This window comes from Hylobates moloch, unplaced genomic scaffold, assembly GCF_009828535.3.
Source record: "Hylobates moloch isolate HMO894 unplaced genomic scaffold, HMol_V3 SCAFFOLD_1, whole genome shotgun sequence".
NCBI classification, from domain to species: Eukaryota; Metazoa; Chordata; class Mammalia; order Primates; family Hylobatidae; genus Hylobates; species Hylobates moloch.
In genome coordinates, this window is record NW_026652276.1 from 211,348,805 (window position 1) to 211,375,882 (window position 27,078).

Sequence of the window (27,078 nt, forward strand, 5' to 3'; positions counted from 1 at the left end):
CAGGAGGATTTCTTGAGCTCAGGAATTTGAGGCTGCAGCAAGCTATGATCGTGCCACTGCACTCCAGCCTGGGAGACAGGGTGAGATCTCTTGTCTATAAAAAGAAAATTAAAATGTTGGGTTGGCAAAAGGGACATAGAAATGAGTAAGATGCTGTCCTTGTTCTCAAGAAGCTCAGCTCTGTGGTAGGAGAGACAATACAGGTATGCAAACATCATCACAAAACAATGTGATAAGGCAACTGAGGGACAGAGACAGCACAGAGGAGGGAGGGATCATTTCCATAGGAAAGTTTCATGGAAGGCTTGCAAGAGGATGTGAAAATTACATTGATTTTTAAAGAACGAAGAGGAATTTTTTAGGTAGCCCAAGTGGGACAGGACATAGCTGGTCCTGGAGAACATGTGTTAAAGGCACGGAGAAAGGAAACTGCATGGTGTTTTGGGAGGAACTATAATTAGTAATGTTTGGTCAGATCATGAGGTTTTGATCGGGGTGGGTAAGATGGGGGTGGTAAGATAGAAGCTTCTAGAGGAAGTCAAGGCAAGGACCGGATTTTGAAGTGTTTTGCATGCGGAGCTAAAGAGCTTGAATTTAGCACCAGCAATAGGGTGTCAGTAAAGAGTTTTAGAAGAGAGATGTGATCAGATTTGCATTTTAGAAAAATCACTTTGGCAGATTTGTGAATGATGGACCAGAAAGGTGTGATGGTGGAGACTTGGAAGCCAATTAGGAGGCAGTAGTCCAGGTGAGAAATAATGCCCCGAACAAGGGCAAATGGCATTAGGAATGGAAGGGAGCAAGATGAATTCAAGAGACCCTTGGGAGGTAAGAGGAAAAGGACGGGGAGGAGGGTACTTGCTGGGATCTGTATCCAAGGGTACCCGACCCCTTGGCCTCATTCCACTGTTCCACAGGGGTTGGTAACAGTGTGTGGGAGACAGGGGTGGATGGAAGTGCATTAACCAAGATACAGACTAGACAAGGAAGCATCAGTTATTAGGACAGGGGTCAGTTTGTAGTGTGGGAAAGAGGAGGTAGAGAAAGGGTAGTGAATTTCACCTAGCCCTTGTTAAGTATGAGATGTCTGTGTTCGCCATGTGAACAGCAGAAAGCAGGCAAATATAAGGATCTAGAGCACGGGGTAGAGAGAGGGCTGGCGATGGAGACCATCTTTAGGGTAATTGCGAAATTAGGGGAATGGCTGAAATACAGAAGGCTCGCCAAAGATCTCTACGTAGTAAATAACTATCAAAATGTCACTTCTTTGGCCTTCACTTTTATTATGTAAAAGTACTCAGACCAGGCCGAATACAATTTTATTCTCTTTATCCAATGCCGTAGGCTATTGTCGAAGCCACGGCCTGCCATTTCATGCCCTTTGCAATAGGTGGCGCTGACGCCTGGCAGGGAGAAGGCGGCAGCACATGCTGGGCTCGGGGGCGATGGGCTTGTGCGCGGACCTGGCGACGCTCTAGCCCCAAGCCGCGTATTCATGGCCGGGTCCTCCCTGGGAACAGGGTGAAGGCCGAGAACTTCTGGCCTCAGGAAGCGCATGCGCAACTGGTTCTCCCAAACATGGAGTCCTGTAGCCCAGGTCTTACCTGAATCAGGTAAGAGGCGGGCGGGGAAGGAGTGGAGCCTCCCCGTGCACCCTCGCAGCCCGCTCCAGGAGTGGGACTAGCCCTCCTTGGGGGTGTGGCTCTGTGCGTGGGCCACACCAGTCCTGGGGGCAGGTAAGTGCGCGTGGCCCAGGAGGCGTGAGGCTGTGCTGGCTAGGGGAGGGCTCCCGGGGCGCGTGGGTCCCCGCACGAGGTGCGCCGCCGCCGGTCCAGAAGAGGGCCACGTGGGCAAGAGCCTCGGTCGTCGTCTCCCAGCACCTCGGGGTCGTAGAGAACAAAAAGTCACACAACCCTCGCCGAGGCTTGACCCCCGCAACAGAGTTTAGTCATTCCGTTAGCTGGCTCCACCCGCCCTCCTGGGTGTGGGGACTCGATTTCTTGGGAGGCTGCGACTTCCTACTTGTGGGACAGCCAGCCTTGGAGGTAGGAAAGGTCGCAGGCACACGGGTGTGACCCAGTGGTAGAGGGCGCGGCTGTTCGGGGTCGGAGCTGCAGGTGCCGGTCCAGGCGCTGGGGTCACCAGGGCGGAGAGCGGCAGTGGTGGCGCGGCTGGGGGCCTGGTTCAGGGAGGGGGACAGCTGAAGAAGGTGTGAGGTGAGGAGAGCAATCGAGGAAAACGGAAGCACCTGCTCCTGGTTGACTCATTCTGGCTGGGGGCATAATCTAATGTGGGAAAGTAGAACAGAAAAAAAAAAAAAAAAGCGAGAAAGAGCGACTGTGCTTGTGCTGAAGCCCTTTCCTCCTCCTAGCTCCCAGGCAGCCAGGAAATTGCCTGTCTGAAAGAAAGTAGCTGTTTTCCTTAGGGGACTGCGGTGAGCGACAAATGAGATGATATATGTGAAAGGGTAAAGAGCTATAAAAATGCAAGATTCTATTATTTAATTAGAATCCTTCAGCCTATTTATCTGTTTGAGTGGTTAAAATGTCCTCTAGGTGGGGGATAGTGGGGCAGGAGTACCTGGTGAAGAAGTACCAGCTGTGGGATAATGGGATGTGTGGAGTAAGGCAGAGGGTGTGTGAAGATAGTTTAGGGGTGCCCACTAATACTGTCACCTGGAGAAACAACCATCTGTCATTTAGGGTCATCTTATTTGGGTAAGAGATTATTCAGTTCCACTGCTTCCCTCGTCTACCACTCATCTTTTGAGCTTTTTACAGCCAAACACTTTTACTCAAAAATGGGCCTGAAGAGGAACACACCAGTCGCTTCAGGGATATATTGGTTAATTTGTTTTTGTTTTGTTTTGTTTTTGAGATGAAGTCTCGCACTGTCGCCCAGGCTGGAGTGCAGTGGCGCCATCTCATCTCACTGCAACCTCCGCCTCCGGGGCTCAAGCTATTCTCCTGCCTCAGCCTCCCGAGTAGCTGGGACTACAGGCACACACCACTACACACAGCTAATTTTTGTGTTTTTGGTAGAGACGGGGTTTCACCATGTTGGCCAGGCTGGTCTTGAACTCCTGACCTGAAGTGATCTGCCTGCTTCAGCCTCTCAAAGTGCTGGGATTACAGGTGTGAGCCACTGTGCCCAGCCACATTGGTTAATTTGGTTGAGAGCGAGGTCGATGTGATTTTATTGATTATAATGTCTTCAATTTGCCTTGCCCTCAGTACAAAGCAGCATGTTGTACCAAGGGTTCTGGGCTGAGGGACATAACTAGGGAAGACTGAGTTGTGGATTTGTCTCCTCAGTAGAGGATCACCCTGGCCAAGTTCCAGTTCATCTTGGAGCCTTATTTTACATCAGATGGGAAAAGACCTTGCAGGTCATTCATTCAGTCTTATATGCAGAGCTTGCATACCTGCCACAGGGTTACCCAGCCCCCAGTGGACAGAGAATTTGTCCCATACCAAAATGGCTGAGCCACCCAATCCCTCTAGACAGCCCCTACTGTTGGAAAATTCTTTATGTTGAATCGACATCTGTTTCTCTACAATTTGCACTCATTGGAGCCATACAGAATAAAATGTCTAATGCTGCTTCCACAAATATTTGAGGACTGCTAACACATTTCCTTCTTCTACTTACTCCACAAGGCTTCTTTTCTTCAAACTAAACATGCCCAGCTATTTCAAACAGGGAGGCAGTGTGGAGTAGTGGAAAGAAGGCCAGCTTTGGAGCCAGGCACATCTGCGTTCAGTTCCCAGCCCCTTCACATCCTAACACTTAGCGTTCCGAGCTGCCATATCTTTCTCTGAAATCTGTGAGTGAAAATACTCGTCTAGCCAGGCTACTGTGAGGATCAGGGAGATGCTGGGTGAAGATCCATGCTCATGGTAGGAGCTTAAAATACGAGAGCTGTTACACCTTCAGTTTGCAATTCATTTAGTTGATCTTCTCTGAACACATTCCTATTTGTCTCTGTGTTTCAATATCTGCTCTGTAGAACAGAATAAAATGCTTTCTGTGAGTTCTAACCAGCAGAATAGAATAGGATTAGCTTATTTTTGGTACTTCCCCTCAGTCTACAGTCACAGTAGCCTTTTTTAGGTCCTGTCTTACTGATTCAGTAAGTTTCTCAACCAAAACCCCTTCGTTAACATGTGCTCCTGTTCAGCCAAGTTTCTCCCATTATGAAGTGTTTCAGTTGATTTGAATCTACAACGATGGCTCTTGAAAGCGGCAGTCCCGGTTGTCTTGTTGTTCCATAAATATCCTGCACTTGTCATATTATGGATCTCAAACTGGGGTTAGAAAAATATGGTTCTTGAATCTGTGGTACCATCTCTGCTGATCCCATACCACTGTTGTGAATCAGTGAGATAATAAATGCAGAGCTTTCTACATGAATTTTTGCACAAATCTGAGGTCTTATCGTGAGGCGGAACTGTGTTAGACTTGGAATGTGACAAGAATGTGTGATAAGCCACTGGCTGAGGGAATACTACTGCATGAGATATCCTGCACAGTCCAGGATAGCATCTGTCCAGAGGAACTGAAAGGGTGCAACTTCCAGCAAGCCAGAGCCGACTTTGAATTTATGTGTGGCTGTGTGTTTTCTCAGGGCTCCGAGTGTTTTATACCTTGGGTCAAATTCTCCCCCTGCGGAGGAAGCTCCTTTCTGGAAGTAAATCAGGCACATTTAGAAGATTCGTTAACTCTTTGGCTCCTGGGGGATTATGGCCAGCATTTTCTCTCTTAGACTTCCCACAGCGAATTCCTGGTTGGGCCAAGCTGATATCTTTGAGCTGACTTCTGTACTTAGGGTTCTTCCAAACAGGAATATGCTTTCTCTGCCTAAGATCTAGGTTCCGTGCCCATCTCAACCTCAATCTCTCCTTCAAGGAAGTTTTTCCTAACTACTGGGCCAGACATCAATAATGTCTGAAGGGAGGATTTCTCCCGAGTGCCAGACTTGGAATTCTGTTGTCTTCAGGAGCTCTCCTTGGCGCTCCCTGCTTCCCCCAGGGCCTTTAAACTGTTTCTCCTCCAGTCTGCCCGCTTGATCCATGTGGGTAGACATGTTCCGTGGCCTTCAGAATAAGATCCTTTGTGGGGCACTCAGTCCATAAACAGAAAATTGCCTTCATCTTGGATGCTGGTGTTTCTGGCCTGGTGAGAATGAAAGTGTGGAATTGTTTGTAGGACTCAAAGTTTCCATTTACAATAAATATGAAAAATATATAACGCAAAGGCTTTTGTTACTGTTATTATTAAAATAGGAAAGCCTTTACCTTTTTGGAAGAACCGATTTAGATTTCGCAGAGTAATTCAGTCTTTAAAAGGTAGTGGTAGTTAAAATAGGTAATCTTTGACTTGTAAAGAGACTAATTTAAATTTTGTTAAGTAACCAATTAAGGCCATAAAGAGTTTAAATCCATCTGTGGCTTCTCATTTTCTCTAGAACAAATTCCTAATTCCCTGCGATGAAATTCTCTTGCTAGCCTAATTTTTTGCCGGCTCAAAGGACTTCCCGTTTTCCCCAAACACGCGGCCCTGAGCCTCTGGTGCTTTGCGAAAGCCGTCCCCTCCGGCTGGAATGTTCTTTGTCTCTCTGGTAAATGTCTATTCATCATTCAAGACCACCCTTCCCCCCCTTAATTACTTCCTCCCCTGTGCGCCCTCAAATTCTTGTACTTATTCAAGCAGTATTTATTAGGGGCCAGCTTTGTGGCCGGCACCGGGGCGGGCTCTGGGGATACAAAAGGTGAATAATACTTGGGCTCGGCCTCTGAGGGCTTTACACGTTAGGGAGGAGTGAGTCAACTGCCGCAAACGTCGCTAGGAAATTAAAAGGAAAATTTTAAAAAGTGGCAGTTCTTGTCTGTCTTCCCCTCCAGTTGGCCCGTGTCTTGCTCTCGGGCTGGGGCTATTTCTCATTTATTTCGCACCCCCGGTTCTTAGCGCCCTGTAGGTGCTAAATCAGCATTTGTTTCGTGAGTGCTTTTACTGGGGGCAACCAGACCCCTGCGGAAGTGTACCTGTGTTGTGCCACAGGTTCCGATGATAGGCTCGTAGGCAGTAGTTTCCTCAGTGTCCGTGGGTCGCCCCCAGTCCCGGGTTGGATGCCCCGCGGGCCAGCGCCGAACCTTTCGGGGTGCAAAGTTGCAGAGCCGCGGAGGGCCTGGGCCGTGCGCGACCGAAGGGAGGCCTGCAGCGCCCCCTCTGGATGCAGCGGGCACCGACCGGCCGCCCCGCTGACCCGCTCGCACCCCGCGTTTGTTCACCAGTATTTCAGTTTACGGTCAGAAAATGAACACAGACACTTCGTGATACTCTACACTTTTCAAAGGCGTGAGGGATGCCTTTTAAAGGATTATGGATTAGAAAAATTCCTCCCTTTTTCTTGTGCCTCTGGGCCCTTGCATTGTGATTCTATCTTAGGTAAATAAAGGGGGCTTTGCTCTCCTAATTGTACCCACTGTTCTGTGCAGCGCGGACCGGCGCATGCAGAGAGCAGGGCTGTGAGGGCGCTGCTGTGGCCAGGCGTCTGGCATGCTGACCACGTCGCGCTGCTGTAAAGGAAACCTGCCCCGCGCGGCGGCGGTGGCTGGAGTGGGAGAAACCGGACTTTGTGCAACTTTGGCCATAGTGGCCATCCCGTGAATCTGTTTACTAGCTTGGTGGTGGGTCCAACAGAGCTTGTTGCTCCCTAGCCGCTTGCTCGTGCCCTTGGTGGTTACCGGTAGTTAAGCTTAGGGCGCATAGGGCCCTCGTGGCTCGCCACCTCTCAGTACCCACGCTTCGAACGAGGGATGGGAGCAGGCGCCACGGCCGGCACCCCAGAGCCCTGCTGCCCCTTAGGTCGAGTGGCCATCCTCCTGTGGGGCTTGTGGGCAGCCTGTGGGGTTTGTGGGCGGCCTGTGGGGTTTGTGGGTGGTCTAAGGAAAAGAGTTGGGGCACTCGGGGGTCTGCTGTTTTTGCCCAGGGCCTTAACTCATCAGGGGAGGGTTTCTGCAGCAGAATCTCGGGCTCAGGGTTGGCAGTTAACGAGGGAGCAGCGGGGTCTTGGGGAGGGGGCTCGACACCCCTGAAGGTGCCCCCTAAAGGAGCCACTGTTAGAGGGGCACCCCATCTCTGTGGCCATGGCGGTGGTAGAGCGGCTGGGAGGGGCTCTGCGGCGAGCAGGGGAGCAGGCGGTAGGGGTTCTGCGGCGATGGGCGGGCTAGGGGCGGGGCGCGGGTGGGCTCTAAAAGTCGGTGCCCACTCGCTCCGCGCTGCCGCGGCAACCAGCACACCCCGGCACCTCCTCTGCGGCAGCTGCGCCTCGCAAGCGCAGTGCCGCAGCGCACGCCGGAGTGGCTGTAGCTGCCCGGCGCGGCGCCGCCCTGCGCGGGCTGTGGGCTGCGGGCTGCGCCCCCGCTGCAGGCCAGCCCTGCACGGCTGCGGGCTCGGCGGTGCCCGGTGCTTTGCAACGCTGCGGCGGGCGGCATGGGATAACGCGGCCATGGTGCGCCGAGATCGCCTCCGCAGGTGGGTGTGCGGCGGGAACGAGGGGGTGTGGCTGGCCGCCCTGGGACTAGGGCGCGGGCGAGCGGAGGACTGTGTGCCCGTGTCCGAGCTGGGGCTGCCTCTGGGCGAAAACTCTACCGACAGGCGGCACGCATTCCGCGCCCGCTCTGCCTGCTTGAGGAGAGGGTGTCACTCCTGCCCGCAATGGAATGTTCAGAACGCGGGACCTCCTTGGGTTAGGATTTCTAGACCCCGTAATCGCCTTGGTAAGATTTAGGATTTCTGGACCCCAGCGTCATCTTGATATGACTTAGGATCCATAATGACCCTGGTCTCACCCTGATGCGAATTGGGATTTTTAGATCCTGGCATCACCCTGGCGCGATTTAGGATTTTTATACTCAGTCATTGCTGCAGCATGATTTAGGATTTCTAAACCCCAGCATCGCCCTGGTTTGATTTAGGATATTTAGACTCCGGCTTCCTTCTGGTGCGATTCAGGATTTTTAGACTCCGCCGTTGCCGTGGCGCGATTTAGGATTTATAGATCCCAGCAAAGCCCTGGTGCGATGTAGGATTTTTAGACCCCGCCATTGCCGTGGTGCGACGTAAAGGATAGACCCCAGCATCGCCCTGGTGCGATTTAGAATTTTTAGAACCCCGGTATCTCTGTGGCACACCTTAGGATTTTAAGAACGGGATAATCGCAGTGCCCAGATCGCCGCGGTACAGCTTAGGATTTCAAGACCCAGGTATCACGGTGGCGGGAGTCACCGCAGAGTGACTAGAACTCGCAGTGCCCATCAGCCGCCTGAAGTATTTTTCAGATTTCAGTAACAAGCGCGAGTGAGAACGGCGATGTGACCAAACTGTCATGTTGCGCAGGGATTGTTCACCTTGGTTTCGCGGGTTTTCAAAGTGGTTCGTCTCGCGGCGACGCCATCAGGTGGGCGGCAGGTTGGGTGGTATTATTACGGGAGTCTGTTTTTCTGTTTACAAGATGAAGAAATCAAGGCTCAGAAATTTCTGGAAAGTTTGTTACTGGAGTTTGCTTATTGTCTCCGCTCACGGCTCATCAAATAGTTGGGATTTTGGCCAAAAAATGTTTGCCTAACCCATTTTGCCTACTGACTGCTAGGTTGCTTCACTTCTAAAAATCCTAAAAGGTCATGGGGGCATTTTTACTGAGGTAGTAAGACAAAAAACGGCCCCCTGAGAGGTTGCCCCTTTGCTTTCTTGGAGTAAGAGGAGGAGGGTGTGGAGGGGGGTGTCCAGGAGTGGAGTATGTTGGTCGATCGCCTCGTTTTTTAACCCCCACTTTCCCTAAGCACCGGCGGGGAAGCCTCCCCATTTGCCGCTCTGGCCGCCCCTCCGGGGCTCTCTGCTGAGTCACTGCCGAGATTCACTGCTGGAACCCCGTGGATGAATGCGATGAGAAGCATTGGGGGAAGGGAGTAATGAAATCCGCACATGAAAATGTATGCATTGAAGTACAGGACAGATAGGGCTGGGCAAATGATCATCAAAACCTAATGCTTTTTGTCATCTGACCTTTCAAGAAGATATTGGGATATAGCCTGCTATTGTTGTGGGGTGAAAACTGTGATATAACCATCATGTTCTGGCACTTTTTTGAACCATTTCTAGTATTACCTTGAGAAGTAGGACCAAATGGTTCTATCCGTCTTATGGACAGGTACTTTGGAGAAAAAAGGAAATGACTGCCCTAATAATGCCTAAAAAATAGCCTGGGGAGCTGACATTCTTTAAGAAACATGGTTATTTTACCACTGTAAAACCACAGGTTTGTTTTTAGAGTTTAGCAAAAAGTATCGGGGATTTTGGGGGAAAAAGTATCTTGTAAGTTGAGGAAGTTAGCGAACGGGTAGGTAGATTACAGGCAATAGGGAAGAACGTGTGTACAGACAAAGCCATTTCCCCCAGGGCTTTAGCAATTAATTTATTTTAGCTCTATGACAACTCTAATTTTAGTTTTGGAGGGTATTATTTCCATTCTGGCTGTTTTGAGAGAACTTCCATTCTACTGACAATTCTTGATCTGTTGACCATCAGAAGTCATAGACTTGAAGCAGAACTGTTTATAATTCCTGTTTGGCACTCCTTGTCAATGTGGATAAACGGACTTGTGCCTTTGAAGTCCTGGGCATGGGAGGGTTGGGTGTACCAACCAGTGCTCTTTTTCCAAAGACAAAATCAATTCTCACACGCTGGGTATGAGTTATGCCTTATCTGGGGGCGGGAGAGCGTCTTAGGAAATTAAATGGAAACTTAAAGAGTCTGCTAAGAAAAGCAGAAATATAATCTACCGCCTTGACCTCTCAAGAGATTAGATATTCGGGGTCATGACAAAGCTGCTTATGTTGGAATACACAGCGCAGCTATCTTACTTTCACAGACTGTTTACCCTGAGCAGTTTCTCAGCCCAAATCCAGAAAGGAGTACTAAATGGGGCTTCATTTAGGCAGGAGGGCTGAAAATCAGAGTAGCCCTCTGCTTGAGGACATGTGATAAGTTACTACACACACACACTCTTTAAAACATGAGATATAGCACATATATATATTTTTTGAACATTTTACTGGTGGGGGCTAGTGGGTAGATGGTAGAGCTTTTGGAGTAAATAAGAAAGAAGTTATTTTTTTCCTGGGAAGCCTTGATAAAAGTCAACGAAAGAGTGTCCAGCATTTAAGTGATCTCCCTTTTATTTATATAAAGTCCTCTTCAGCAGGTATTGGGAAGACCACAAGGGTAGGGGCTAAGGGGTTAAAGTCGGGGAGCAGAGGCAGAAGATTATATATTGAAATAATGTATTTTTTTTTTCCTTAAGATTGGAATGATGAACAAATATGGCGAGTGCTATGGCAGACAGAGGTTCGATTATAGTCTCGGTCAGCTTTGTGCCTATGTGAAGGGCAATGTAATCATTGCATGGTAACAGCAATCTCCCACCCCATCTTACCAGGTTTTGGTTTGTAGATGAGTGGACAATGTTACCTGACTGCTTACAGTGGGTCTCTGCTTTTCCTACAGGATGAGGGAGTGGTGGGTCCAGGTGGGGCTGCTGGCCGTGCCCCTGCTTGCTGCGTACCTGCACATCCCACCCCCTCAGCTCTCTCCTGCCCTTCACTCATGGAAGTCTTCAGGCAAGTTTTTCACTTACAAGGGACTGCGTATCTTCTACCAAGGTAAGAAGTGGACTATTGGAACACCTGCGTGTATCAGTCACATGAGTCCCAGCCGAGGTATTTATTTTGTGTCTATTGGTCTCTTGTTGGTCCTTAATGATGGAGGAGAGTATCTCTCTCTCTTTTTCTGTGTAGTGTGCTTGCAGAGAAGCGTAGAAAACTGCTGGGGGAATGGGGATTGGGACTGAGATTCCAACCTGCAGACCTTACCTTTTAGTATAAGTTTTCTTTGTAGCTTGATATGTATTCCAATATTAGTTTTTTTTTTTTTTTTGAGCAACCTTAGTGTCAGGTAATATATAAAATATTAATAGATATAACCAGCATTGGTTCTCTCCTTACCATCCCTGATTTCATTTTATCTTTTTCTGTAGATTATTTGTAGTGTAACTGTGATTTGTCTTAATATCATTATATAAATTAATTTGCTAGTGATATTTATTATTATGACTACTTATCAAGTAATTACCATATACCAGGCACTGAGTTATGTTTTCAGCCTTCATTGTTTAATCTTTACAACAGCATTTGGATATAGGTGCCATTAACCTCATTTTATAGGTGAAGAAACTGAGAAACAGATTGGAAATGATTTATTTTGAGCGGGGGTCAAGAGCAATAACGAAAAATGTTTGTCATAAACCGTTTTTCATTATTGCTCCTGACCTCCTCTCATTTGCTATATTCAATTAAGTAAGTATACAATTTTTATTATGTTGGCTTGGGTTATTTCCAGTTTTACTGTTTTAAAAAACTAATGTTGAAGGAAAAGCTTCATGTCCGTCCAGTTTATTTTTTCCTTACATTTTCAAACTATACTACTTGTATAAATGGAATGATTTTATTTGCACAGATTCTCAAGAACAAAACTCTTAGGCTAAAGTATATACAAGTTTTAACTGCTTCTAAATTATTTTTGAAAACCTTATTACCAAGTTTTCATGTCACTGGCAGTATATGAATGTACTAGTTTTAATCCAATACTATTAGCAAGGTTAATATTGTCTAAATGTTTACCTAATTTAGATGATGCTGAATGCTTCCGTATTGTCATATGCATTAAAAAAGTTCATGTTTATGTTGATTAAGCCCTTTTTATAGTTGACAGGATTTTGTAATAGTTTTATTATGTTTTTGATGTTAGACTGGGTCTCCTGCTGAATAAAAGGTGCTGAGTAAACAGCATAAGCTAAAGGTGTTCCCTGGGAATAGTTGCTATATCTTAGAGAATTTCTGTGAGGCCATTCATGATAAAGTACAAAGCATTTGTAGTTTATGTGTTGTGATCATATGCTTTTAACTGTGAAAATTTACTTTTCACTGTGAAAAAATTTGCGTATTACAGAACAAAAGGAGAAATGGGGAGATGCTTTTTAAAAATACCTAGGCGAAAGTAAAGGTGCCTTCAAGTATTTTCACATAGCATGATTTTTACAATGTTTTAATATACAGATTAAAAGAAAAGGCCTGTTCTCACCTAACGCAGTAAGCTTACATTTTAAAAATAATTGTGTCATTTTAATGCCAATTTGGTCACAGTTTCTTGTCCTTTGCATCAGATTACTTAGATTTTAACATCTTCGAGGTTATTTTTATAGGGATTTGGCATAATTGATGTATTTTCCTTCTTCCTAGACTCTGTGGGTGTGGTTGGAAGTCCAGAGATAGTTGTGCTTTTACATGGTTTTCCAACATCCAGCTACGATTGGTACAAGGTAATGAAGTCAGACTTCTATGTCCTACTGTGTATTAAAAAACCTCGGCCAGGCGCGGTGGCTCAAATCCTAGCACTTTGGGAGGCTGAGGTGGGAGGATGACCTGAGGTCAGGAGTTTGAGACCAGCCAGGCCAACATGGCGAAACCCCATCTCCACTAAAAATAGAAAAATTAGCCAGGCATGGTGGCATAAGCCTGTAATCCCAGCTACTCGGGAGACTGAGGCAGGAGAATCACTTGAACTTGGGAGGCAGAGGTTGCAGTGAGCCGAGATCACACCACTGCACTTCGGCCTGGGTGACAGAGCGAGAGTCTGTCTCAAAAAAAAAAAAAAAAATTTTTTTTTTAATAAAAATTAAAGTAACCTCAAGGATTTTGTTGTCAGCACTAGAAGGCTCTTGCACATTTGAATTGCTTTTAAAAAAATATTAAATGTTGAACTGTTCCTTATTTACTGAAGGGAATAATAAACTCCTTGGCACTCTGGAAGGGATCACTGCCAAGTTACCCTCCCTCAACAGGGATTAATTACCAGGAATAAAGCATTTTCCAAGAGGATCGTCTGTGGGACCTGTGGTGGTTTCATGGGGTTTTCTCTTTATGGAAGTCTGTTAAGCCAAGATAGGGCTGAAGCGCCTGTGCTACTGTAGGTCTGGTGAAAGGGAGGGGCAGGAGCAGAAAGCCCAAATCATCCTTTCTTTCTTGTAGATTTGGGAAGGTCTGACCTTGAGGTTTCATCGGGTGATTGCCCTTGATTTCTTAGGTTTTGGCTTCAGTGACAAACCGGTAAGCGGCACCTATCTGGGGTTGGTGATGGGGTGTGGCGGCGGACGCAGACTGTGAGGGTCAGGCTGGCAGAGAGAGCTGTCCTCATGACTTCATCCTGTGTATGTGGGCTTTCCTTTCCTCAGAGACCACATCACTATTCCATATTTGAGCAGGCCAGCATCGTGGAAGCGCTTTTGCGGCATCTGGGGCTCCAGAACCGCAGGATCAACCTTCTTTCTCATGACTATGGAGATATTGTTGCTCAGGAGCTTCTCTACAGGTCAGTGGAGCTTCAGACTTCAGCTTATGATGCTAGGAGAGTACATTGTTTCTGGACTGTTTGTATCCTTTTTCTCTCTTGGGAGTTGTCTTCAGCGGTGCACTGGTTTAAGTCTGCTCAGCTACATGTGTTTCCTCATCTCCCTTCTAGGTACAAGCAGAATCGATCTGGTCGGCTTACCATAAAGAGTCTCTGTCTGTCAAATGGAGGTAATTGCCTTGGCGGTAGGTACAAAGTGGGTGTAGTCTAGAAGGGCCATCTTTAGATACAGCGGCACCTAAATGGTAATCTGATAATATTTCAAGTAGACAATTAAACTATGGGATCTCTGCCTCTTCTGTGCCATCAACTCCTTTGGTGGTCTGACAAGATTTATGGACCCTTTCTCAGAATGTTTTTAAATAAAGAAACAAACAGCATTACAAAGGATAGTGACTTGACTTACATAGTCAATAAAAAGCTGCAATATAGTCATATGTGCTTTTTCAATGCATTAGATAGCAAGTTCTAGTGGAAGACCTAGTAACAGCTATATCAGAAGGAGTGAGGAGTGTAAAGACTGTTTGCCATATCTGAAACAACTGCAATAGGTTATGAGAGTATAGGATTGAAGATACAGAAAAAAGCCACAAGTGTTTCTACTACTACTAGGATGTTAGTGTAGAAAATCCTTACTTAATGTCATCAGTGGGTTCTTGGAAACTGTGATTTTAAATGAAATGTTATTCTCATCAATGTTTTAAAGAAAGGATGTTATTCAAGGACCTGCTGTACCTCATTCTGCTTAAAGCCGAAGTTTCCAAGAACCCATCCTGATGTTAAGTGAGGACTTAACTGTATGAGATTCCCCAGCTCCTAACTGATGGCAGTGCCAAGTTTCAGTTAGAAAATACTGAACCCCTGATTAGACTTTCTGGGCAGCCAGCTTGCAAGTTCATGAATACCCAAATGTCTCCTGAATGCCGTAAGAGCAGACTGGGAGCCACTTATGCTCATGGCTTTCTTCCACTGACTCTGAAGAGAAAGGGAAAAGGAAAAACTCTAGGTTTTTTAAAGGACCTATACTTATTTAAAAACTTCTTGTTTTATTCTTGCAGCCCAAATCATTAACCCTCGTGTTCTGAGTGATAGGGGGAAATGCTAAGGGGCGTCAGAGCCTGGTTATCAGCATTTTGGATGACCATATATTTTCTCCCCGTGTCACTATCTTTTTTTTTTTTTTTTTTTTTTTTTTTTTTTTTTGCGATCTTGGCTCACTGCAAGCTCCGCCTCCTGGATTCACGCCATTCTCCTGCCTCAGCCTCTCTGAGTAGCTGGGACTACAGGCGCCCGCCACCACGCCCGGCTAATTTTTTGTATTTTTAGTAGAGACGGGGTTTCACCGTGGTCTCCATCTCCTGACCTTGTGATCCACCCGCCTCGGCCTCCCAGAGTGCTGGGATTACAAGCGTGAGCCACCGCGCCCGGCCTACCCGTGTCACTATCTTTAAGATGGGAAAAGTAATTCCAGTGGGATTTATTGTGACCAGTTAAACACAGAATTCCTGGAGAAGTAATTAGATGACAGTTTTAAATTGTTATTTGTAATTCTGTTTTGGTGGTAAAGGCTGCAGAGGTGATGGTGAATAGGGTGGGTAGTTTCTGATAATGGGCTTGCCTTTGACCTAAATGTAGGTAGGCTGGACGAGGTGGCTTGTGCCTGTAATCCCAGCAATTTGGGAGGCTGAGGTGAGAGGACTGCTTGAGCTCGAGACCAGCTGGGCAACCCAGTGAGATCCTGTCCCTATAAAAAACAAAATTAAAGCTGTAGGTAAATGACTAAGATAAGTCTCTTCTACAGGTATCTTTCCTGAGACTCACCGTCCACTCCTTCTCCAAAAGGTTGGTACTTCACTGATAGACCTTTAGTTTTAGGATTTGTACTGACATAAATAATGCTGGGACCTTTTAAGGGCCATAGCTCCTGTAATCGGCAGTAGTTAAATCCTCTTCCTTGTGAATTTATATTAATGAAGTTACTTTTTCCCTTCTTAGGCAACTAAAGCAGAGGCAGTGGCCCCTACATAAACCCAAAACCAATCCTAAGAATAAGAGATCAACAAATATTTGGAGAAATATGGAAAGATCTGTGTCACAAGCTTGATGTTTGAACAAATTAGGATCCTACTCTAAACTTGAGTATCAGAGTTAAAGTTTTAGGGATTTAGTGAATTGTAGAAAAGTAATCTTAGATGGAATTAGAAATAGATTTTTCTTCCTTGAGAGAATGCAGGTAGGCAAAACAAAATGCCAAGTACCAAACCATTCAGTAGCAGGAGATTTGGCTAAAGATTTAGTTCCTAGTATAAAACCTTTTGCCCCAGTGAGGATCTTCCTCTGGGTTCTTGAGCTTTACTTCCACTTATTCCCCTGCAGCTACTCAAAGATGGAGGTGTGCTGTCACCCATCCTCACACGACTGATGAACTTCTTCGTATTCTCTCGAGGGTAAGTGTCACTGTCAAAGATTGTGGCCTAGAACAATGTCGTGAAAAGTTGGTGCCATTACAATTCTGGGCCAAATCCTAAGGCTTGATATTTTAAAGCAAAGGTGTTGGCCGCTTGCCAGGGAAGTAGAAGGAATTCATAAATCACTTATGGGTCAGACTGCATGGCCCAGACTGCATGGCCTCTGAGGTTCCAGCCATATTGAACATTCTGAGTTCTCCTCACACTTATCTTCCTGCATTTTGGACTCTTTCAGTCTCACCCCAGTCTTTGGGCCGTATACTCGGCCCTCTGAGAGTGAGCTGTGGGACATGTGGGCAGGGATCCGCAACAATGACGGGAACTTAGTCATTGACAGGTAAGAAATTACCCTTTGCTGTGGTTTCCAGAGAAGCGTTTGTGGAGAGTGGGGATTGCTTGCTCTGTTCCTTGCTGGCTTATTCCCTATCACAGGAAGGCTGATAATGACCTATGGGGCAAACCAAAAAGTCACGGTCTATATGAACAAAGAAATAGAAAATAGAGTGAAACTGGACTTTTAGTATTAAATGCTTCAAAGTATTGAATCATGGTTGTGAAAGTAGCCTAGTGCCTCCCTCAAGGTACAAGGCTCTTCCTTTTGCCTATCTTTCTGCAGCAACGGGGAGTGAGAGGGCAGACTTCTCTTTCTCTGTCTTGTACAAAGAATTCCCATGCCTTGGTTCAAATGAGAATGTAGACACTTTCACAGGGGACCCAGAGGTGGTGATAGCTGTAACTACTTGGGATAAGGCTCTGTCTTCTAGCCACCTGGCTCAGTGTAGCTTCAAGTGTTTTTACTGATGGCTTTGCTGGGAATTGTGTTACAGGGAGCCAATCCTGCCACCCTCTCCTAACCCCCAACAGGATCCCTGAACATTTCATTTTAGTATTACAAAACTGAAGAACAATTAAGACTGTCTTTTAAAATTATATTTTCCTTTCCAAAAAGTAAATACTATTTCTAAGATGAGATATTTGAGGTTGACAAAAATAACTGTCCTAGAGTTGCCAGGCAGAATGAGTAGAATACATGAGTTTGAGTTCTAAACTGTGGCAGTGGTGTCTTACGCTGGAGAAAGAGGAATTCTCTCCATTTTATCTGTGGTCAGATGAAGCTTTGTGCTCATCAACATCTACACTTAGAATTTTGATGTAGATGTCAGCTGGGCGCAGTGGCTCACGCCTGTAATTCGGGCACTTTGGGAGGCCAAGGTGGGCGGATCATATGAGGTCTGGAATTTGAGACCAGCCTGGCCAACATGATGAAAGCCCGTGTCTACTAAAAATACAAAAATTAGCCAGGTGTGGTGGCACATGTCTGTAATTCCAGCTACTCAGGAGGCTGAGGCACAAGAATTGCTTGAGCCCAGGAAGCAGAGGTTGCAGTGAACTGAGATCATGCCACTGCACTTCAGCCTGGGCACAGACTCCGTCTCAAAAAAAAAAAAAAAGAAGTAGATGTCAACACAGAAGATCATGTGTTACAATCCTCTTATTTTAAAAATGAGGAGGCTAGCCAGGTCCTTTGGCACATGCCTGTACTCACAGCTACTTGGGAGGCTGAGGTGGGAGGATCTCTTGAGGTCAGGATTTATAGCTGTAGTGAGCTATGATTGCACCTGTGAATAGCCACTGCACTCCAGCCTAGGTATCATAGGGAGACCCTGTCTTTTAAACAAACCAACAAATGAGGAAACCGAGTTGAAAGATCTGTGTTATATATTTGAGTCAGAGAGGTAGGTAGTGGTGGAGCCTAAATTGGAACCTTAGACCTGGGCTTTTTAGTTACATAAAATCCAAACCAACTATCAGCCTTCCTAGATCTCATTCCCTGCTTAATAAATACACAAAACCACTAATTCTTATATTGATAGTAGGCATAATCACTACTAGAGCTACATGGTGGTTAACTCTAGAGGTTAACAGAAATGGATAAATTAAGTGGGACATTTCCAGGAATGCTAAACTGCTTCTGGATTAAGATATTGTATCTTGTGTTCCTTGTGGCTCTTGTCATGCCCTTGAATCCCTGTAACAGTAAAGGTTTCTTGTTCTGCACATGCTGACTTACCTGTCCTACAGTCTCTTACAGTACATCAATCAGAGGAAGAAGTTCAGAAGGCGCTGGGTGGGAGCTCTTGCCTCTGTAACTATCCCCAGTGAGTATTTTTATATCATTGATAGGAAACTGAAGGACTATAGGGTTAAAATAATCGCAACTCCTTTATACAATTAGGGTTACCAGATTTAGCAAATAAAAATGTAAGATACCCAGTTAAATCTGAATTTTAGATAAACAACAAATGCTTTTTTAGTATTTAAGTATATGTTGTACAATATTTGGGATCTACTTACACCAAAAAAAAAAGAATTTTTCATCTGAAATTCAAATTTATCTGGGTATCCTTTATTTTACTGGCAACTGTACTCATGACATCTGGAACAGTGATGTGTGTGTGTAGAGTGAAGTATATAAAAAGCTGAGACATTACTGTAAAGGTAGTTGGTATTACTGATTTCTGTGGTGTGCATTGTCAGTAACTGCCACATTACATGCTGAATTGCTCGGACAGAAGGCTGTTTGGATTACTAATCAAGAGGCTATAGGTGGTTTGTGCTTATTTGTCATTTCATTCTTACAGGTTTAAAAAACAATTACGGTGTTTCACACAGTGATTAGTGCTCAGGAAATTATTGGTTGATTTCAAATGTCAAGGGTCTGTTATAACTGAAGAGAGACTTAAAGAATGATAGTATCCTGGACTTAGAGAATGTTGAAAGTTGGGCATATTCCATTTGGTCCAGGGTGCAGGAGAGCTGGATGAGGGACCAAATGGTTGTCTATAGGAGGAGATGTGTCCAATGAATGAACTGGTGCGTGCCTAGCAGTTCTTTAGAGGTTACCTAATAAAACAAGCTAGGTTTTCTATCACAAAAAATTATTTATAGAAAATATTTTCTTGGGCTGGGTGAGGAGGCTCACGTCTGTAATCCTAGCTCTTTGGGAGGCTGAGGCGGGAGGACTGCTTGAGCCCAGGAGTTTGGCACCACTCTGGGCAACATAGTGAGAAAAATTTTTCTCTACAGATAAATTTAAAAGTTAGCCAAGTGTGGTGTTGCACACCTGTATGTAGTCTCAGCTACTGAGGACACTGAGGTGGGAGGATCGCTTGGGCCAACGAGTTTGAGGTTACTGTGAGCTATGACTGCACCACTGCACTCCAGCCTGAGCAACAGAGAGAGACCTTGCCTATTATAATAAAAAAAGGAAGGAGAAAACATTTCTTTTTGGAGAGGAGTTAATTTTAGGGTGAGAGTAGAACAGATGTGAGAGCTGTTAAGTATTTCATTCCTTTTCTCTTTTCTAGTTCATTTTATCTATGGGCCATTGGATCCTGTAAATCCCTATCCAGAGTTTTTGGAGCTGTACAGGTGAGTCTCCCCGAGAGAGGTCTATGTTTTATTAGTATCTCATCCTGACAGTGGTAAACAGAATTGCCTGTTGAGGGCTATTGGCTCTAGCCATTGTCTCTAACCTCACTGGCTGTTCATCCAGGAAACAATAAAAAGATTGAGTTGAGGAATCTTATTCTAACATAATTGTAGTATCAAGACATTCAGTTATACATTCTCTTGATTTATACATAGTCTGTTTTCACTGTCATGACTGCTGCATATTCCTTGGTGTACAAAAAGCTCTCATGTGAATCAAAGGTTGAAAGGGGATATATCCTACAAAGTGTTTGTTTCAGTCTGATTGTAAAGCCAATTCATTGATTTAGGCTGAGCAGATGGCAAGGAGAGATTGAGAAGAGCTCACTGTGGAAAAGTGCCTTCTCATTGGTTGCTATTCTCTCTAGGTACTTACTTGGAAGGTATCAGAATATGAAATCTTGATTATGTCACATAAGAATGTTCCATACCTTCCTGTGGCCTACTGGATACAAGCTAGTAGTAAACAGCTTGCATATAATTTTAAATAAAATACCCCCTCTCATCTCCTCCTGGGATTAAGGGAAGATCCTTGGTTATCTCTGCCTGGGCAGTGAGTTGCTATGTGATCCACTTGTTTGATGCTTCATCCTTCTCTAAGGAGCTGAAAAGTCATCTTGCTTTGACAATTGTTGCAAAAGTGTTATATTTTCAAGTTGTTGTTTGTTGGATTATGAACATTTAAAAACTAGTTTGTATAAATGGAATTGGCAGGTTTATCTGCCTAAGATACAATTTCAGAGTAGAAGGTGAATAAGCTCTTTGGTGGCTCCTTCCAGTGTGGTGTGTCCACAGGGTCATTTACGGGGGCTTCCCACTGGCTTAACATCCCTCCCCCTCCAGCCTCAAGTTCACCTGCGTGCTGTTCTCTTCCACTAGGAAAACGCTGCCGCGGTCCACAGTGTCGATTCTGGATGACCACATTAGCCACTATCCACAGCTAGAGGATCCCATGGGCTTCTTGAATGCATATATGGGCTTCATCAACTCCTTCTGAGCTGGAAAGAGTAGCTTCCCTGTATTACCTCCCCTACTCCCTTATCTGTTGTGTATTCCACTTAGGAAGAAATGCCCAAAACAGGTCCTGGCCATCAAACATTCTCTCACAAAGTCCACTTTACTCAAATTGGTGAACAGTGTATAGGAAGAAGCTAGCAGGAGCTCTGACTAAGGTTGACATAATAGTCCACCTCCCATTACTTTGACATCTGATCAAATGTATAGACTTGGCTTGGTTTTTGTGCTATTAGGAAATTCTGATGAGCATTACTATTCACTGATGCAGAAAGACGTTCTTTTGCATAAAAGACTTTTCACTTTGGACTTCTCTGAAATATTTAGAAGTGCTAATTTCTGGCCCACCCCCAGCAGGAATTCTATAGTAAGGAGGAGAAGAAGGGGGTCTCCTTCCCTCTCCTTGAATGACGTTATGGGCACATGCCTTTTAAAAGTTCTTTAAGCAACACAGAGCTGAGTCCTCTTTGTCATACCTTTGGATTTAGTTTCATCAGCTGTTTTTAGTTATAAACATTTTGTTAAAATAGATATTGGTTTAAATGATATAGTATTTTAGGTATGATTCAAGACTATGATTTGCCTACACATTATATATATTTTATAAAGATACTAAACCAGCATACCCTTACTCTGCCAGAGTAGTGAAGCTAATTAAACATGTTTGATTTCTGAATAAATTGAACTAAATCCAAACTATTTCCTAAAATCACAGGACATTAAGGACCAATAGCATCTGTGCCAGAGATGTACTATTATTAGCTGGGAAGACCAATTCTAACAGCAAATAACAGTCTGAGACTCCTCATACCTCAGTGGTTAGAAGCATGTCTCTCTTGAGCTACTGTAGAGGGGAAGGGATTGTTGTGTAGTCCAAGTCACCATGCTGAATGTACACTGATTCCTTTATGATGACTGCTTAACTCCCCATTGCCTGTCCCAGAGAGGCTTTCCAATGTAGCTCAGTAATTCCTGTACTTTACAGACAGGAAAGTTCCAGAAACTTTAAGAACAAACTCTGAAAGACCTATGAGCAAATGGTGCTGAATACTTTTTTTTTTAGGCCACATTTCATTGTCTCAGTCAAAGCAGGATTATTGATTATTTAAAATTCATTTTTTAAAATTAGCAACTTCAAGTATAACAACTTTGAAACTGGAATAAGTGTTTATTTTCTATTAATAAAAATGAATTGTGACAAAAGTGGACTCTGGCTTCCCCTCCCCCCCACCCCCCACCCCTCTGGGATAAAAATTTTCCAGCATTGCCAGGAGCTTTCAGGTACACATTAAATTGAAGAATAAAATGAAGTTAAGCAGCTGGAGTATAGGATAGTATTTGATTTTCAAGATCACCCGAAGCTGCACTATCGTCCCAAAGCTGACCAAGTAGAATAAAAAGAGAAAAAAAAAACCCATGCGCAAAGATAGACATTTGCTTGATCTGCTGGCTCAGGGCCAAATGTTTAATTTGCTTCTCCAAAGTCATTCATCTTCAAAAGTGTGATTCTGGGAAACTGATGCCACTAGCCTAAAAGCCCACTGACCATGCAGTATGCATCAGTTTCCTCTTGTCCAGTAAGCCTTTATCCAACAGAAGCTAAGATAACATCTACAGGTGTTCTCTCTTTGCTTCTGACAGTCACCTGCATGGTCACTCCATCGGCTAAGGCCAGCCTGGACCTCACCAATAAATCATAGCCACCTCTGAATATACCTGAGAGAAAAAAGTGAGGAAAACCATATTAAGAACCCAAAACAAGCACTGGATAATGAAATGTATCATGCTGTCCCTGCATCTCCTTTCTATTAGTTTAGCTTTTCCAGAGACTTGTGGAAATTGAATCCTACGCATAAATTCCAAATATATACATTTTTATATTCCCATGAAACCAGGTACATAGAAGGTATTCAAAAATACCAATTTGGAGTACTCAAAAGGAATGTTGGTGGTGGCCTTGGTATCTGTTGGAGAGATTTGTTTTAGGCCAAATGTACATCTTAAAAGAATAAGAATAGCATGCAAAACAAATTATTCGTTTTGACTGGGTATCAAATTGTTACTCATATAATGGGATGATGGGACAACAGCTCAAGGCATAAGATGCCCATCTATAGCCTATTAAGCTTTGCAAGAAAATGGAAGGAAAATCTGATGGACACTTCTTACCTGCCAGATAGAGGGAATGGGAATTCTTGTTCTCAGGTACTTTATCGGACCTCTCACATGGCTGCATGCCCAGAAATGTGATGATATTGTTGACAGCCTCTGTGTTGAGAAGATGTATGAGACAGTATTAGGAAAGTAAAGCACAGGGATCTCCCTCTGCACCAGTGTATGCTGGGAGCTGGGGTGGAAGGGGTTGTTGGTGATGTGTAGAGGGAGGCTACTGGACTAGAAAATGGCTGATCAATTAGATGATGAAGACAGGGTGCTGGCCTTTTAAGTAAGAGATTTATGAAGTTTTTTTTTTTTTTTTTTTTTTTAAAGGAGTTCTTCTGGAGTAACAAATATGCCTGTTAGGTGTTATACTGTTATCAGGCAATATACTGATAGCAAAATGGGTCTCACCTTCAAGGGTTTTGGTAGAACTGAGGGCAAAGGTTTCCTCTTTCTCAAAGGTATCTCCCACCTCTTCCCAAGCAGCAGCAAAGTTAGGCTTCAGTACTTTCTGAATATGGTCAGACACAGTCACTTCGAGATCTTCCAGCTAGTGGGTAACAAGCAGTCAGTAAAGAAAAGTCCTTTCTGTTATAGGGCAAAGATAAAGGAACTAATCAATATCGTCCTCCGGAGCCTAGAGAAAACTCTACCACCAAAATAGTTTAAGTTCTGTAGTCTGGATAAATCTAATGTTGTAGCCCTTAGCAAAGGAAAGCAAGAAAACAGAACATCTGGCAAGAGCCTCAGATCAACATCTGTAGCCCTGAGGTACACAGTAGTCATGTTGCACCCACACTTGACCACTGAGTTCTGGGCACACGGTACCCTCTGATCATTCACTAAGAGGTTGATATTTTTAAAAAAAGTTTTCCCTCCATTCTGTGAAGGCTTTTTAACCCATGATCTGGCTATAAACTAACAGCTGCTGAAGCAAAAACAAAAAACCAAAAAACAAAACCAACCCCCCTCCCCAAATAATTTTAAATAAAACTGATCTCAGTGAAAATCATGTCATTATTTTCATCTCTTAATTATCCCTATTATAAAGAAAAAAAAGGGTGAGTTTGTTTTAATGATGAAGTGGTAAATCTCAATTCTCTCTGGCCTGATGCTGTCCAGTTACAGAGGAGGGTTAGTCCAGGTCCTCCTAAGTTGTCATCTGTTTAAGAAGAATAGAAATCCCGTAAGTTTATGTCAGATGCTCCTAGAAAAATGTTCTCTCAAGGCAGAAGTCACTTAGTGTTGTGAAGGTGTCAAAGAAAGTCTCTACGCTGGGAAGACTCACCACATACTCATCATCATACCCATCCTCATCTGGAACTCCAGTGTTAGGGTCACAGTCCCGGACTGTAAACTTCATGGTGCAGCTGAAGGTGCCTGCAACTGGAGGAGAAGGCAGGCAAACCTGCATCAGTGGGGAGTGCAAGCGAGAAGTTTCCATCATTTCTTAGGAAGTGCCACCTGTACTCAGCACTGTGTTCCACATTTTCCAGTTAAACACACATGCCCTGTTTTCTAGGGTAGTGGTTCTCAAAAGCAGCCTACAAGTGGGTCAGAAAGGCAGTCTCACAAAGCATGAATGTAAAGTCTATTCCACGCTGTGGGTTACAGCAGTACAGAAATTATAACATGGGCAGACTGTTTCTCTATTGGTATGAAGAAAGCAGCAGAGAGGTACTTCTGGGGGCTTTTTGCCATGCCTATCAAAGGGGCCTAAATTTTGAAAAATAAATATTTTGAGAACCACTGCTGTAGGATCTGACCAAAAAAAAAAAAAAAAAATACTGATGGTAAAAAGCACACAGATCATCAGATTAACATTGACCAATCTCATCAGCATCTCAATAGTATCTTTAGATTGTGGACTGATGGCGGGTCCACAGATCACCAGAGAGAACTTGCTTTATCTGTCAACCTTCAGCCTAAAGTGAGTAGGTCAGTAATGAGTTTCTAGTATTGGTAAAGTCAGTATCTTAAATGGAAAAGCAAGTGGGCAGTTGTATGTTTTCACACAAGTGGTGTTAAGTAATAAGAAATGGAGATGGGGGTACATTTTTGGAAAGTGAAGTCTTTAAAGTAAAGATAGGATTTTCTGAAATGTTTGAAGGAGGGGATTTAGCAAGCAGGGATGAAGAAAAGGCATTTAGGATCTTGTCTATGGTCTGGAAAAAGCTTATAGGTACAAAAAATATTAGATATTGGGAGAGTTAAAAAGTTATTTGGGGGATAGGCAAGGAGAGGAAAGAACAGGCTCAGATGTAAAGACCATATATGACAGATTGGGTAATAAGACTTTCATCTGCTCAGTCTTGACTTTAAATTCCATCCATTCATCCATCCACACATTTAGTGACTGTCAATACATGTTGACATTACATGTAAAGGTATAAGCTTATGTGCCAGACACTTGGATAAAAAGATGACTGAGACATGATCTCTGTCTCTAGGAGCTGTCTAGGAGTTAAGTGTGTGGGCTGTGTGTGTGCGATCTATCTATGACTTTACAACTCAATGCCATAGATCCTTTAAGTTTTAAGAGAGTGCCATGTGAGGGTGCAGGATTAACAAATAGCCTGGGAAAACTGTAAAAAATCTGAAACGATACAATAGTTTAACTGGCTCTCAAAAGATGCGAAAGAGCTTTGGCAAGCAGAGGAAGATGTACAAACAGGCAAAAGGAAAGAGGCCAGAAAGTCCACGGGGCAGCTGGAAACAGTAAGAGGCATGCTAATGCCTAGGTGCTGAGAAGATAATTTGTTTAGGAATAAATTGTAAAATACCTTGTATTTCAAATGATTTTCCAACAGGCTCTGGTGAGCTGAGGCAGTCGAGATTGAAAGGTTAGAGATAAGCTAGATAAGATGTGCCTAATTTAAGCCACTGGTGGGGACTATGAAGAATGGGTCTGAATTCAGAGAGCAGATGGATTCAACAGAATATGCTGAAAACAGACGATGGCACCGGGTTGACCCATATAGGAAAGAATGTACCTATCAAGCCTGCAGAATCAATTTCAATGCCATTAGGGGTTGAGGAAAGAACGACTGTGGTTTAATTAAGATAGGATTTTCTTCAGAGAGAAGGGGAAAGAAGTGAAAGTTAACACAAGGCCAGAATAGGTCAGGTGAGGCATTTTTTTAAACCATGAAAGAGATACAGGATATGGTAGGGGAAAAGGTCATGATCAAGTTAGAATGAAGAGTCAGGAGAGACATTAAGCAACAGATTATAGCAACCCAGTGTGGTTCCAATTAAGCGGAGAGGCTACAGCAAATGAGGAGGACAAAGAGACATCAGTTATGAAGGTAGATCACAGACTGGGCACAGGGGCTGGGTTTTATGTGGAGGTAAAGACAGAAGACACTTACATATAAGGACCTGATACAGATAAAGAGATTAAGGAAGTAAATAGGAATGGTGTTAGTAGAGGTAATGTTCCTGAAACCTTAGTGGGATTTTTTTTACTTAAATGGTTTGATTGACACAATGAGAGGTTACAGGGATCTAAGGAAGTCCAGGCAGTAATCTATCGAAGCTGCTAAAGACGATGAGGAAATGGGGCAAGGAGGCAAGGGGGTGGGAGGGGGGGGGGCTTTCCATGGCAAGAAAATACTGAATGCACTGCCATAATGTAAATATGAGAGTTACACAGACAAAGCAAGGCAAATACCAAAGGGAATCAGGAAAGAATGCCCTGAAGATCTGCATTAAAACTATTCTCTGAAATTAGGCTTTTCTTGTGAGGATTCACTGAAAATGAGAATCAACCACTAAGGAGATTTGTATGAAAAGAACCCAGCGAATTAGAGAAAAGATGGATGCTGGCAGCTAAGACAGGAGAGGGACATGTGAGTTGGGCCAGGGTACAGAACATGCAGTGTGGCAAAGGGCAGAGTGGGAAAGGTGGGAGGGAGCTGCCAGGTCTCAACCACCTGGGGGCGACCATGACAAAGTAAGAGACACTTATGAGGTATTTCCAGAAAGCTTTGTTAGAATAATAATTAAAGAAAAGGGTATGTCACTAGGGCAAAAGATTAGAAAGAGGGCAAAAGAGATGGATCTGTACAGGCTAACTGCAGCAGTCTATGCAGGTCTAGACTGAACTGCGAAGGAATGGGTGCAGCATAGCATGTAGGACATCGAGGAAAGCTGGGCAGTGAGTGCCAAAATAGGCAATACACACCTACCTGGAAAATCGTGTTGAGTCTGTGGGAATGCTGTACAAATGGTGGGAGGGTTTTTCTCTAGGACAAATTCAGAAAGGGAAGGAGGAATGGTACTGGAAAGCAACATTAGAGTTGTCCTCAGACGAAAAGGAGTTGGTCACTAAGGAATGACACACATCAACTGGAAGGTAAGACAGCATTGCTGGGCCAAAAGTCATAAGAGAGTATGAAATAAGAGACTGGAAGTAAAG

The 27,078-nt window shown here is 44.3% G+C and overlaps 2 protein-coding genes across 6 annotated transcripts in view; one reads left to right on the top strand and one right to left on the bottom strand.

Annotated features, from left to right (window-relative positions):
* The first annotated feature begins 1,536 nt into the window (after window positions 1–1,536).
* MEST (mesoderm specific transcript) lies at window positions 1,537–21,254 on the top strand. 4 transcript variants are annotated; one of them, XM_032761750.2, is made up of 12 exons: window positions 1,537–1,613; window positions 10,567–10,721; window positions 12,357–12,436; window positions 13,146–13,223; window positions 13,349–13,485; window positions 13,636–13,694; window positions 15,326–15,366; window positions 15,901–15,971; window positions 16,228–16,329; window positions 18,075–18,151; window positions 19,361–19,424; window positions 20,364–21,254. In XM_032761750.2, exons 2-12 carry the CDS (start codon window positions 10,568–10,570, stop codon window positions 20,479–20,481), a joined length of 981 nt encoding a protein of 326 aa, XP_032617641.1. In that variant the 5' UTR covers window positions 1,537–1,613; window position 10,567; the 3' UTR covers window positions 20,482–21,254. The 4 variants fall into 4 exon arrangements, with proteins under 4 accessions (XP_032617641.1, XP_032617640.1, XP_058282756.1 ...); XM_032761749.2 differs by lacking the exon at window positions 1,537–1,613 and adding an exon at window positions 7,281–7,536; XM_058426764.1 differs by lacking the exon at window positions 1,537–1,613 and adding an exon at window positions 10,364–10,467.
* A 640-nt stretch (window positions 21,255–21,894) lies between these two features.
* Window positions 21,895–27,078, bottom strand: part of COPG2 (COPI coat complex subunit gamma 2) — a 164,476-nt gene continuing 159,292 nt past the window's right edge. For both annotated transcript variants that reach the window (XM_032761744.2, XM_032761747.2), the window contains 4 exons: window positions 23,947–24,044; window positions 23,070–23,208; window positions 22,668–22,766; window positions 21,895–22,214 (listed from right to left, as the gene is read on the bottom strand). In XM_032761744.2, the coding sequence (XP_032617635.1) occupies window positions 22,084–22,214; window positions 22,668–22,766; window positions 23,070–23,208; window positions 23,947–24,044 (467 nt within the window). In that variant the 3' untranslated portion in view covers window positions 21,895–22,083. The remainder of the gene's footprint in view (window positions 22,215–22,667; window positions 22,767–23,069; window positions 23,209–23,946; window positions 24,045–27,078) is intronic.

Excerpts from the sequence above, each read along its gene's own strand:
- MEST (XM_058426764.1), top strand. The coding sequence starts at position 10,370 with ATGATGAACAAATATGGCGAGTGCTATGGCAGACAGAGGTTCGATTAT. Across the intron at positions 13,486-13,635 it reads GCTCAGGAGCTTCTCTACAG|GTACAAGCAGAATCGATCTG; the intron begins GTCAGTGGAGCT and ends TCTCCCTTCTAG. Across the intron at positions 15,972-16,227 it reads TTCTTCGTATTCTCTCGAGG|TCTCACCCCAGTCTTTGGGC; the intron begins GTAAGTGTCACT and ends GGACTCTTTCAG.